General features: G+C 41.7%; 1 protein-coding gene across 1 annotated transcript; it reads right to left on the reverse strand.

Moving 5' to 3' along the window:
- Positions 1-183: 183 nt before the first annotated feature.
- Positions 184-5,421, reverse strand: LOC308336745 (V-set domain-containing T-cell activation inhibitor 1-like). Its single transcript, XM_080794271.1, has 6 exons — positions 5,352-5,421; positions 4,362-4,688; positions 3,510-3,779; positions 2,928-3,260; positions 2,480-2,578; positions 184-2,239 (listed from the first exon to the last, which is right to left on the reverse strand). Exons 1-6 carry the CDS (start codon positions 5,416-5,418, stop codon positions 2,142-2,144), a joined length of 1,194 nt encoding a protein of 397 aa, XP_080650397.1. The 5' UTR covers positions 5,419-5,421; the 3' UTR covers positions 184-2,141.
- Between the last annotated feature and the right edge of the window lie 6,953 nt (positions 5,422-12,374).

Here is a 12,374-nt window from a genome sequence, read left to right on the forward strand (position 1 = left end):
TATAGCACCTTTCATGGCATGAAATGCAGCTCAAAGTGCTTTACAGAGCAATAAAGAAAAAAAGAAAAGCTTTAATACACACACCTGTCAGTGACAGCTGTCACTCAGTGTCACTCAACAAAAATACTTATAAACACTATTAACAACAATAATTCAGTATTGAACTACAGATTCAAGTAGCCTATACAGTTGTTCCTTACTTTAGTCTAGAATCGATTAAACGTTGTTTTCAAATATGATGCTTTGTACCGACCAGTTAATATTTTTAAAAGATGCATTTATCAGTCCTCATGCGGATTATTAAGGCTAGGCCATTTTCAATCTGATGGCGGACCCAAGAACAACAATACTTCAGTTATAAACAATAAACAGTATACACCCATCTGCACTAATCAACAATACTTCAGTTCAGTTATAAACATACACATGTCACTACTCACTCATCAACAATACTTCACAGTTATAAACATATACACCCGTCAACAACAATAATCAGTTATAAGGCCTGCTGGCCTGGGCTGAGCGGTCCAGGCACCTAGGTTAAAACACATTTTTTTTACATTACTTCTCCAGATTTTGTCCAAAAATCCCGCAAATCGTTATACAGTATCTCTATAGTCACGATATTTCATTGGCTTTCAAAGTTTGTAGGATTTGCCCGTTTTGAACAAAAAGCCTCAAATCATGAACGCAGCATGCAATTTACGTGAAATCTTTCACAGACTTTCCTACTAGGGTGAGGAATATATCCAACCCTTTTCACATTGGCCTGTTTTAGCGCCACCAACAGGTGGAACACATTTTTGGAACAAAATGCCTCAAATCATCCAATTCACCCTTTGTCAAGTCCCGCCCGTGGTTCTGCCCCTCTTCGCACCCATTGGTTGCCGTTTCGTGGTTGGACAAAAATCCTCTCTCTCCATCCACTACCATTGAAATAACGTGTTTTTCAGTTGCTTCGTATTGATATTCTGTGCGTTCAATTTTTATTTTAAACTTGGTATCAGTAAAAAGGAACATCATAGGTGCAGCATGGTGACTCTGCATATCATGTTTTTAGTGTTTTCCAAAAATGATGTTTTAGCAAATTCAACATATACTAGGCGGAACCAGGGCGGAACAAGGCAGAAGAGCCTGCTGGTTAGTCAGTCAGGGACCATTCAGAAGGCTGACCAAGGCCTAAGAAGAAATGGCACCCTTTTCACATTGGCCTATTATAGCGCCACCGGGAGGCCACAACCTGACCTGCCCTGGTGTAGACCTGTGCCCAGAGGGGCACTTCATCTAGTTGGTGTTTCGTTGATAGGCCCAGGACACCTCCAAAGGGCTCAACGGCGACACTTGGTGTCCCAGGAATCTACTTCCTTCGCCGTCTAAGATCCTTCGGTGCTAGTAGACGGATTCTTCTTTTGTTTTTCACTTCTGTTATTATGAGTGTTCTTCAGTACTCTAGTACCACCTGGTATGGATGTTTGTCTGCAGCCCTAAAGTCACAACTGCTGCAACAACTGAACATTTGTTCAAAGATTGTTGGACAACAACTTCAGAAACTTTATACATCCACGTATGATAACAGCATCCTAAGGTTAGCAAGGAATATCACCTCTAATACTAAGCATGTGTTGTATGGAGAATATAGGTTGCTACCTTCAGGAAGGAGATATGGTGTACCAGCATACAATAAGGTCAGACTAAAGAGGTCCTTTGTCCACCAGTCGTCCTTGAGGCCTAATCAGGAGTTATAGTAGCCACAGGATAATCTAAGCGGTGGATATTGCTCTTGTCTTCATGTCTTTATGTATGTAAATTGTCTTGTTCTTTGTGTTATGTCAAATGTGTGTATATGTGTTCTGCATACTTGGCTGCTGTGTCGCAAGACAAATTTCAGTGTGAACTGACAATAAAGTACTATATCATATCAAACCGGGTTCAAATCCGGAGCAGAAGAGCAAAGTTACATAGTGCAGTCATCAACACAATAAACCCTGACAATTTGTCACTTAATACCACTATACTTTACACTAGAGTTCTAGTTGTAAGGCTCATTGAGGTATGGGGATGACAATTATAATAATAATAATTATTGTTATTCTAATTATTATAATGTAGAAAGGCAGTTAGAAATGTTAAATATCTGCATGTCATTGCTGTATGTCCACTCCTCCAACAGCTGCTTCTGAAGAATCTGAACTGAGACTTTCAGTTTCTTTGGGAGATGATGATGTCTCTAGCCTTTTTACTGTTGATGAACAGATAAAAAAGGAGATAGAAACAGTTTACTTCTTCAAAAAGACATGACTTATGTTTATATGTTCGATCAATAAAAATTATACCCAAATCTCTAACAACCATATATTCTAAATCGTTTCCTGATAAAGTTAAATACTCAGGTGGAAGAATAGACACGTTCATTATTGAACATTTTGTTTGTGTCAAACAGGTTTGGCTACATACCGTAGTAGTAAGTAGGTCTACTTACATTTAAAGCCCAAGACTGCAAGAGTGGCATAGGCGAGCAGCAGGAAGTGAGCCATCACAACAATTATTAAGACATATTGAAACGTATCGTCTCGGCCATCTGAAAAAGCAAGTCCAGGTTAGATCTTTCATTTCCAAAATGACGTGTGACACACACATTTATGTCCATCTGCTATTGAAGCTTTGAACACTATGGATTATTATCCAAATCAAAGTAAAATATGTTTGTTTGATCATTGTGCTGCATTTTGAAGAATGCTGATCATTGAACACCTGGTAACAATTTTCTGCAGTGCAGAAATGTAATTCAGTGCAGAAAAGTGTGCACTAAATTAATAACAATAGAGTTTGGCTATGTTTTTCAGATTCAGTCATAATGATACTGCTACCCGGCTAATCCCTCCCCCCCCCCCCCTACCCCTTCTTTTCTTTAACAACTCTGTGATTACCTCCATTGTTGGTGGTGACGTTGGTCAGGGTCACATACGTCTCTTCGGCAGTGCTGAGCTCACATATATATGTGCCCTGGTGCTCTGATGTTAAGCCGCGCAGCTGCAGGTGGCCAAACGTCAGAAAGCCCAGAGAAACGTAAGCCTTCCACCTCTCCTGGACACTCACCGGTGACAGTGTCTGTCTGTACACGTTCACCGTCAGGATGAGCTCGTCGAGGTTCAAGGCGATCCTCCTGAACCTCCAGGTGAGGTTGAAGTTGTGGAGGGCAGAGTCGGGAACGCTGCAGGGGATCACCACACTAGAATCTGCTGGGTATGTCTGAATGGAACCTGAAAAAAGTGCACTTTCATTTTTCACATGACACTAACAAAACATAACATAACATAAGACTACTAAAATTCACACAAAATCAATTCATAAAAAGAAGTCTTCCGTTGTTGACTGCTCTGAAACCAATATATCCCAGCCCAGCAGTCTGCCATCAGGGTGTCTTACTGGTTAATTAAAAAAGTATATTATACTGTATGTGTCAGCGTTACAACACACAGGAAATTAATATTTATATCTGTACTATTTACCTTGGTTTTTCAAAACGGCTGTTCTCGTGCTTGTGTCACTTGTAATCGCACAAATGTACGTAACATTTGTATTGTTCCCCACAATCCTCTGAGAACCGGTGATGTTATAGAATCCGTCTTGGGTTTTAAAGGTTTTTGTTGAGTTCTGGAGGGCTTGGATATCAGAGGGGGGATTGGTTGACCACATGAGTTTAGGAGCTGGATATATTCCACTCGAACTGCAGGAGATTGTGTCACCTGTCATCTGTATATCAATGTTCTGAACCGGACCTGCAAAGCAAGCACAATACAGTAGTTAAAATGTATTAACTGAAGGCTAACGTACAAATAAGGCTTCAACAGCACTAAAGCCCTTTTGCTGAGTAGTAGTGTAGTGGTCTAATCATTAGACTTTCAGCAAAACTTTGGGGCAGCGGTGGCCTAAGGGTTAGAGGATTGCCCTTGTTGCCGAAAGGTTGCCGGTTTGATTCCCTGGACGGGCAGGAAAAATCTTGGTGGGGAAGTGATTGTCCCAAAACCGCTGAAGTTCCCTTGAGCAAGCCGCTGAAACCCCAACTGCTCCCCCTGGAGCTGCTTAGTGGCCAACAGTATAAGACTGTGGTTGTACTGGTCAGCTCCCAGGTTTTAATGCGTGTGTGTGTGTGTGTTTCTATGTGCAGGGCGTTGCTGAAAATGCTCAGCTACTTCCCTGGGTAAATAAAGAATAAAAAAAAAAAAAGAGATTGCACGATTAAGTACCAGTCCTCCTATAGTTCACTGCTGGAGTGTTTCAACTTTACTAACTCAAAGCGAACAAACTAAAGAACACTTAAGAGACATGAGTCAGTTTGTGATATGAAATGATAAGCTCACTTCTTATTATGAGAGAGATGATTCCAGATTCGTCGGTGCGAGGGGCTGTCATCGTGATGCAGAAGTATTTTCCCTGGTCAAGTGGAGTGACGTTCCTCAGCAGCAGTGTGGCGTTGCCCTGCAGGACCTGGTCGGCGTACAGGTCCGTTCTGCCTTTGAACATATCCGATGGAGAGTTGTGTCCGTTGACAAAATGTGTGTCGCCATAGCGGGTGCAGCTCACCACCGCCTTCTTCTTGTACCACATAACTCTCGCTCCTTTGCCGTCAGACTGGAACTGGCAAGGCAGCACGCACTCTTCTGACTGTGTACATGTTACAATGAATTCTGAGAAAACACACAAACACACACACACACACACACACACACACACACACACACACACACACACACACACACACGGCACCACTCAGTTCAGACGGGTCAGATTTTCTATAGGCAATTTCTGTTAAATATTTGAGGCTCCTCTGGTATGTGGGAAGAAAAAACACACTGAAAGCTCCAAAGCTTAAAAGGCTCTTCATCAGACCTGATGAAGAGCCGTGAGGCACGAAAGGTCATGTCCACTATGGTGTAAGCCTGTAAGTAACCTTAATGCAGCTTAATGCGGACCCTATCTTTTTTTCTTCTATCTTTGGCCTCGGCCTGGCACCTGTGTTTACTGTAGTTAGTGGATGCGCGTGCTCTATTGTATTTTCCTCTGGCATGTGGGCAATGGGGATGGCCTAACTACTAACATACTGTAAATAGCTAGTAGCCTAAGTAGGCTACTTTGTAAGTAGGCTATTTTGTTTTGGAGCGTTAATATCTTTATCGCCATCTTTCATGCCAAATTAGTATGACCGAAGTGAAAACCTACTGCTTAGTAGATAAATAGTAGGCTGAAAATAGCATACTTGTGTAGTATTCAGTAGGCTACGTTAGTAGTTTCGGACACAACCAGGCTGTAGAGTACACCATGGCATGTCACCATGATATCCGACCACTCACCTTTCCCTTCGGTGAGCACGAGAACCGACAGGAGTGTCCAGAGCGTGATGCTGCCTGCTGATGCCATGATGGAAATGGAAAAATCCACTGCTATTCTGCTGTGGAACAAGAGGCTTAGTTCAATTTAGACGCTTATGGGTGTATGGTAAAAATAATTGTTACATTCTGTGGTAGGCTATGTATGTATCCAATGAATTGCATTTATTTATGGGGGAGGGACATGAAACCTGAGAAATAGAAGTCACACCTCCTCCTCTAGGCTATGCAGGTGCAATCAGCAGGTGCATGCTGCTCCTCAGCTGTCGCTCCAGGTAGCACAATGCAGTGGTGGAAAAGTACTCGAAGATGGCATACGATGAAGTTTAAAATGTGTCTAGACTTACCCCTTATTGCTCATTGTTAATTTTCAATCAAATACCATTCAGAAATACAATTTAAGATTCAAAATCTTGTAATGACAATACTATGAAGACAAGAAACAAACAAAACAAAACAAAACACTTTTCTAATTAGTAATGTATCAGTTTAGCTGTCTAGTAGCTGTCAGCTGATATCACCCTATAAACCTGTAAAACTGGTGAGGCACATGCATTCATCATAAGACAGCAGTTGGCCTACTGTTCAAATGCAGACATACAACATTATTTTCAAGAAAGTAGCCATAGAATGTAATGCCATTGTTTTGTCAGTGTGGGGAATTACATAATCTGAATACTGGAATGAAAGTTCCCCCTCTGTATTTGTGTCATTTATACCCACAATGGTCTTTAGTCTACTGGAACCTTCATGAACCCAGAAATGGTATGGTAATAGTATTAACTTTTATGATAGAAATGTTATCTATAGGCCTAATGGATGAAATTCAGCTTGGCAATTTGAGTAATTAGGATAATATCATGTGACCATACCATTAACAACATGAGGCAAAAACTAAATTTCATCATTCTTTAAGTACCATGTGACGTCAAACTAGGGGGTTTTCATGATTCTGAATCCATTCCAAGCATTAGTTTTGTACAAAAAAACACTCCTTGGGCTAAAAACGGCCACAACCAAATGTGCTGACCTCATCACATTTGTTATGGCTGTTTTTAGCATTTTCATCTCTTTTTTATCTAAAAAACTATGAAAAACGACATAGGCCTACTATAGTATGTTGTCGAAATATATAAAAGCATAATTATTCATCTTTTTTATCATCAGAATTCGGAAACCATGAAAAACATTATTGAAATAGTAATATGTTTCATTTCATGCTATAAAACATTACTGTTTTCGTGGCTTCTCACCTTTCTCAATCCCAATATTTGTATTCATGCAAATAAACAATAGGCCTAAAAAGCAAAAACTCCAAATAGTCATTAGGCCCTAAATCCACAAGGGGTCAGTGTTGACACACGTTTGACTGCAGACCTGCGCCAGAACAATGCTGCTATTCAGGACAGGACTGTTCTTTCTACTGCTGATTAACAGTTGTTGGCTTGTTACCAACGTTCAAGCTGCATCTCTTCGATCACCACAGAGCGCTGGAATCCTCAGGCTCTCAGTGATTTCTACCATGATTTCTACTAATTTCTCATGAGTTTCAAATGTAGTCCTACACCTGCCATGTTGGGGACCAACAGGTCTTGCAAACAAATGAATTAGTTCTACGCCAATCAGACTGTTACACAAATTGAAACACCTGTGTTGGTCCCCAATACATTTGAAACTCATTGAACAGGATACAAAAACTATGCTTTAACACATCATAAACATGTGCTTTACATTAGGATGGTTTATTATACTTTGTACAAAATGTCCACATATTATTTATTATTATTCACGATGTTGGCCAAAACTGTCGTTGTCCATGTTCATTGTTCAGACTGCCAAGAAAAGAGGTATTAAATCCAGTTAGAAAGATGTTATGGTAGTGGAAACAGTCACAGTGAGAGACAATGTGCACATCTATACACATATAACTCCATTAATGGAGTGTGAGAGACACATGATAGGCCTATATATAAAAACTATAGGCTACAAACAGGATGCCAGATCAACAAATGACAAGATGTTGGTTTTCATCAAGTATAAATCACCCAAAGTGATTGCTCTGTCTGTCTGTGGCCAGAGGAAGACAAACAACTTTCCATTGTCTAATCATTCAGCGGAGCCCTCCCTCAACCAGGACAGATCACGGTTCTGATTGGTTCTGATTGGTCTGCTCGTGTCTGACTTGGCCTTGTAGGCTGACAATTTGAGCCCAGAGTGCGTTTTCTGTGTTTCTCTATTAGATTAGTGTCAGGAATGCTGCCACTCGTAACGCTATGGCCTCTTCATGCTACTGCACTCACTGCTGACTATGCTGCCCCCAAACTAATGCAATATACAGTTAATTCAACTGTACGCTAACAGCATTACATACAAGTGAACATGGGATTATACTGTGTGCACCTTGAAAAACCTCAGAGCCTGAGGTTTTTCAGTACTGGCCTGAGTACATCAGTACTTTCCCTCCCACTAAACAAAAAATAGCAGACCGACAAGCTCAAAACGTGCCGCTTTGGGCTGCGTTTCAAGCTTGTAGATCTTATATTTTGTATGCGTTCGTGTGACACTTTAGTATTATCAAGTGGGGCATTGATTTACAAAAAAGTTAAAGTTAAAAGAGATAAGAGGTTTCTTCTGCCCGACGAACAATATCATTATTTATTTATTTTTTCCAGAAAACATAACACTGTAAATGTGGACCCAAATGGAACCACACATCAAATGAACACAGACAATCACAGACAGTATAAAACACAGTCCTTGTGTGTTTGCGGGGCCAAATGCTGACTGATGCCCATTGATTCATGCTGTGTAGATGTATGCCGTCATGCTCGCATACTGTGCTTTGGAATAACGGCAATAAGCCTGCTCGGCGATATACACTTTGATGGCATTGTGAGAGAGCTGTGGATCAAAGTGCCTCTTATCTGCAGTGCCTCTCTGTCTCCACTCTGTGCCGGGATGCACCCTGACCCCAGACTTCACAGGGGCCACAGACTCTCCCTGACTCACACAGGCTGTGATGAATCACTGTACCCACATCGTTCGCGCCGCGCCCCATCTCTCTTTCTCTCACTCTAATCCACATCAGACAAGAGGAGCCTTGTCTCCACCACACCCCCGGCACCCAACGTGGAGAGTGGAGACCCCAGCTGTGACATCCATGATGAGACCCGTTCCTTCTCTCCCCGTCCAGTGTCTTTCTCTGTCAGACGTGGAAGAGATGAGCTCGCAGCCAGATGGACGAGCTTCTGTAATTTGGACACTACTGTAGATGGAATGAATGTACTGGTCATGCTGATATTTATTTAGGCTGATATATTTGGCTTTGGTTGAACTTCAAAAAGTGGAATCAGGAAAGATCCATTTTAGTGCCTGCCGAGAAAGCTTCTGCCCTTTGCTCTTTCCTCCTTTTCCGACTTATCTCTCACGAGAATCGAGGAACATTTAATTCTGTCCAAAATAATGATGTTATTCACTTAGGCCAGAAGTGTCCAGTGTTAAGTCATCAAGACTTAACTCCATCATGAGACTGAACATCACAGGCACAGACTTGTTGTGACATTACACATTAGAGAGTGTCTGTATTCCCTAGTCAGACTTCAAAGGAACAGAATAAAAGACAACAGAAGTGTGAATCATGTTGATGGACACCATGACGGAGATCCTTCAGTTAAGGGCTGCTAAACCTAATCTTCATCATCTAATGTCGTAGTAACTTCTACAGAATCTACAGAAGGGTAAAAACATGGCAGGGTGACCCAATAGAACACTGTGATGTAAGAAAGGCAGCTGCAATGAAATTAATAATGGTTTAGGTGTGCCATTGCAGTGCAAGCATTGACAATATTCAGTACAGTACTGTCAATGCTTGACAATATTATAGGCCTACTGAGCGTAGAAAAAGGACAGTAGTTTGACGGATAATAGCTCCTCTGTAATAGATAATGGTTGTCCTCATGCAGGCCAACTGCCAATATCACCACCCCTTCCCCCAAGTTATTGTAACTCAACCCTTGCACCGCCCAGAGACACTTGGACGCTGTCTTGCTGAATTAATGAGATAAATAAATGGTAGAACATCAGTTACAGTTTATTCTATTAGGGGTCAGGGATAGGGTCAATTTGATAATTTAATTCAGGTGGACGATGCCATGTCAGATTTTTGCTGATTTCAACATCCAATACATTTGTCAGATGTCATCCATCGGATGGCAATAGATTCAGGCCACTTTAGAACTGCAGGAACGATGACTTAATCTAGCCCCGACTGCCAAGCCTTTCCACAGCTAATTCTGGAATTGAGCTGTAAACAAATACTCTTTGTATATGTACATGCCTCTCTGTATATGTACATGCCTGTGTGTGTGTGTGTGTGTGTGTGTGTGTGTGTGTGTGTGTGTGTGTGTGTGCGTGCGTGTGTGCGTGCGTGCGTGCGTGTGTGCGTGTGCGTGTGTGTATACATGTAATGGAATGTGTGCAGCATGGGTGAAAGTGCATGGAGCTGAGGATTACGTAACCTACCGGAACTAACCTTCCGCAGACTCATCAGCCAGAGCTCAACTGGTCAGCTAAAGCGCTGTGGCCAGATTTATCCCCCAACAAAAGCCACTGAAAGGAGCTCTTCTGGAGAGGGACAGAGTGCTCTCTGTGGAAAGGTGTGGAAAGAAAACACATAGACCAGGGGAGTGCGAGGAGTGGGGGTGGAGTGGAGCGGTGGTGGGGTGGGGTGGGGTTGACTGTTGCTATAGCCGGTGTTTGTGTTGGATTCTTCAGTCTGTAGCTAGACAGATGGCTTAATTTCTACCTGGCCCGCTCTCCATTTGGCACAAATATCTGTCCAAATAATGGATGCTTTCAGCATGGAAGAGAACGCTGGAGGGGTTTCTCAATGTATGCACTATGCACCCAAATGTATCCGTGTGACACTACAGCATGGACAGTTTTTCATCACCCTTTCATAAGACTGCCTTACATAAAAGGTAATTATTTTTTGCTCGTCATTCATGAAAGAGCATGAAAACCTGCATCTCCCGCCCGCCCGTTAGACACCCCACGCCTCCATATATGTTCATGCCTTGTGACATCACACCTCCAAATATGGCCACGCCTCGTGACATCACGCCTCCATATATGGTCACACCTCCAGACATCACGCCAGCATATATGGCCATCTCCCTATACAAGATCACGACACTGACCTCATCTAACCCTGGACAACCATACATGGAGAAGACTGGATCATCACCTAGATCTGAATATATGGAACCGGCCAGCAACTCTACATCTGACCTCAAACCCTTAGATCTCCTGTTCTGATATCCCATATGTTGATCCTTCCCTATACAACCTTCCTGTTCTGACATTCCATATGTTGATTTGACTTCATCAAACCCCGTACACTCAAGACACGCTCCATATACGGCCAGTACAGAATTAATTCCATAGGTTGATCTGACCCCCAATGCCAAAGCGCCAGTGCTCGCCCAGCAGTCTACCGTCTGCCGTCACCCAGACGGATGCGTGCACACGACCTCGCCCTTTTTATGGCTTCTAGCCCTCAGGGCGTTATTAAATCAAGATGGATATGATCTGTCTAAAGATCTGCGTGGTATATGTTGGATGGAGGAATTTAGATAACCACCCTCCTTCGTGCGTGCTTTACATTCTATACCTACCGTGGGGTAGAACTGGTGCTCGCTAATTGGCAGTTAAACAGTTGAAGTGTTGCTTCACCACTTTCCAGTCATGGCCTGAGGTATTTAACATGGAGGACATTTGGAGGTATAGTGACTCCATTGTGTGTCTGAGCTGACGTCACAACTCACAATTGAAACCTACTTCAAGTACATCTTCTTGATGATGTCATCAAGATGTACTTCACCATGTTAATGATTTTTTTCCGACCTCCAGTTCCAGGCAACACAGAATGGGGGGACTTATATAGATATATTTCTACACAACAGCTCTAATGTATATTAATGACATAGTAAAATGTTGAAAATGAGTGGTATTCCCCTTTAAAGAACCCTTTCTCACTTCCAGTGGTGGAAAGTATTACTAAGGACATTTACTCAAGTACCTCAACTACAATTTTGAGGGACTATTTAATTTCTTGGAATATTTCCATATTTCAATACTTCATACTTCTATTCCACTACATCTCAAAAGCAAAATGTACTTTTTCCACCACATTTGAAAACTTTAGTTAATACGTTATTTTGTAGATTTTTATTATTATTACAAAATCGGACGTTAACCACTTCAGCCCAATACGTTGACTATTTGAAAATAGCAGATCTACAAGCTCACAAATGGTAAATGGTACAAGACTAGTTTTTATTGTTGGTACTTTAAGTATATTTTGATGCTACTTTTACTGAAAAAAGTTTTGAATTCTGGAATTTCTACATTGCAGTATTGATACTTTTAAATAAAGAAAACAATTAGTACCTTTACCACCGCTGCTGCTCACTTCCCCTATGATGTTACCCTCTCAGTTTCAGGAATTTACACTCAATGGGAGATACAAGTAACTCATTTGTAGTTGATAACGTTTGTATCTCCTGCTAAATGTTTACAAAGGCACAAACATTCAAACTAGACCAATATCACCTGACGACGAGCTAAAGTGGATGCTCAAATCGTCACCTTTGGTGGTAATGTAATCGATATCCATGGGAGCATGATCCACTGTATGGAATGAAACTATTCCCAGCATGCAGGGCCAGCTGGTTTACATTATCACCCAACTCAGATGATTTTATAGCCATGTGCCTCTTTACAAATGAGGCCATATGGGCTTTACACACATACTAGCTGGTGCTTAGCATGTTTTGTTAAGGCTAATGTTTGATAAGTGCTATACCGACTGTACAGAGAGACAGTGTTCTTTGTTCTCTTATTATTCCGTGTTCAGTAAACGGGAAAGCATCTGTGCCATTTTAGGTTGCTTTCGCTGTTTAAAAAGAATCGTCAACATTTGTGCAA

The sequence above is a fragment of the Protomyctophum bolini genome (genome assembly GCF_963924005.1).
Source record: "Protomyctophum bolini genome assembly, chromosome: 21".
Classification (NCBI taxonomy): domain Eukaryota; kingdom Metazoa; phylum Chordata; class Actinopteri; order Myctophiformes; family Myctophidae; genus Protomyctophum; species Protomyctophum bolini.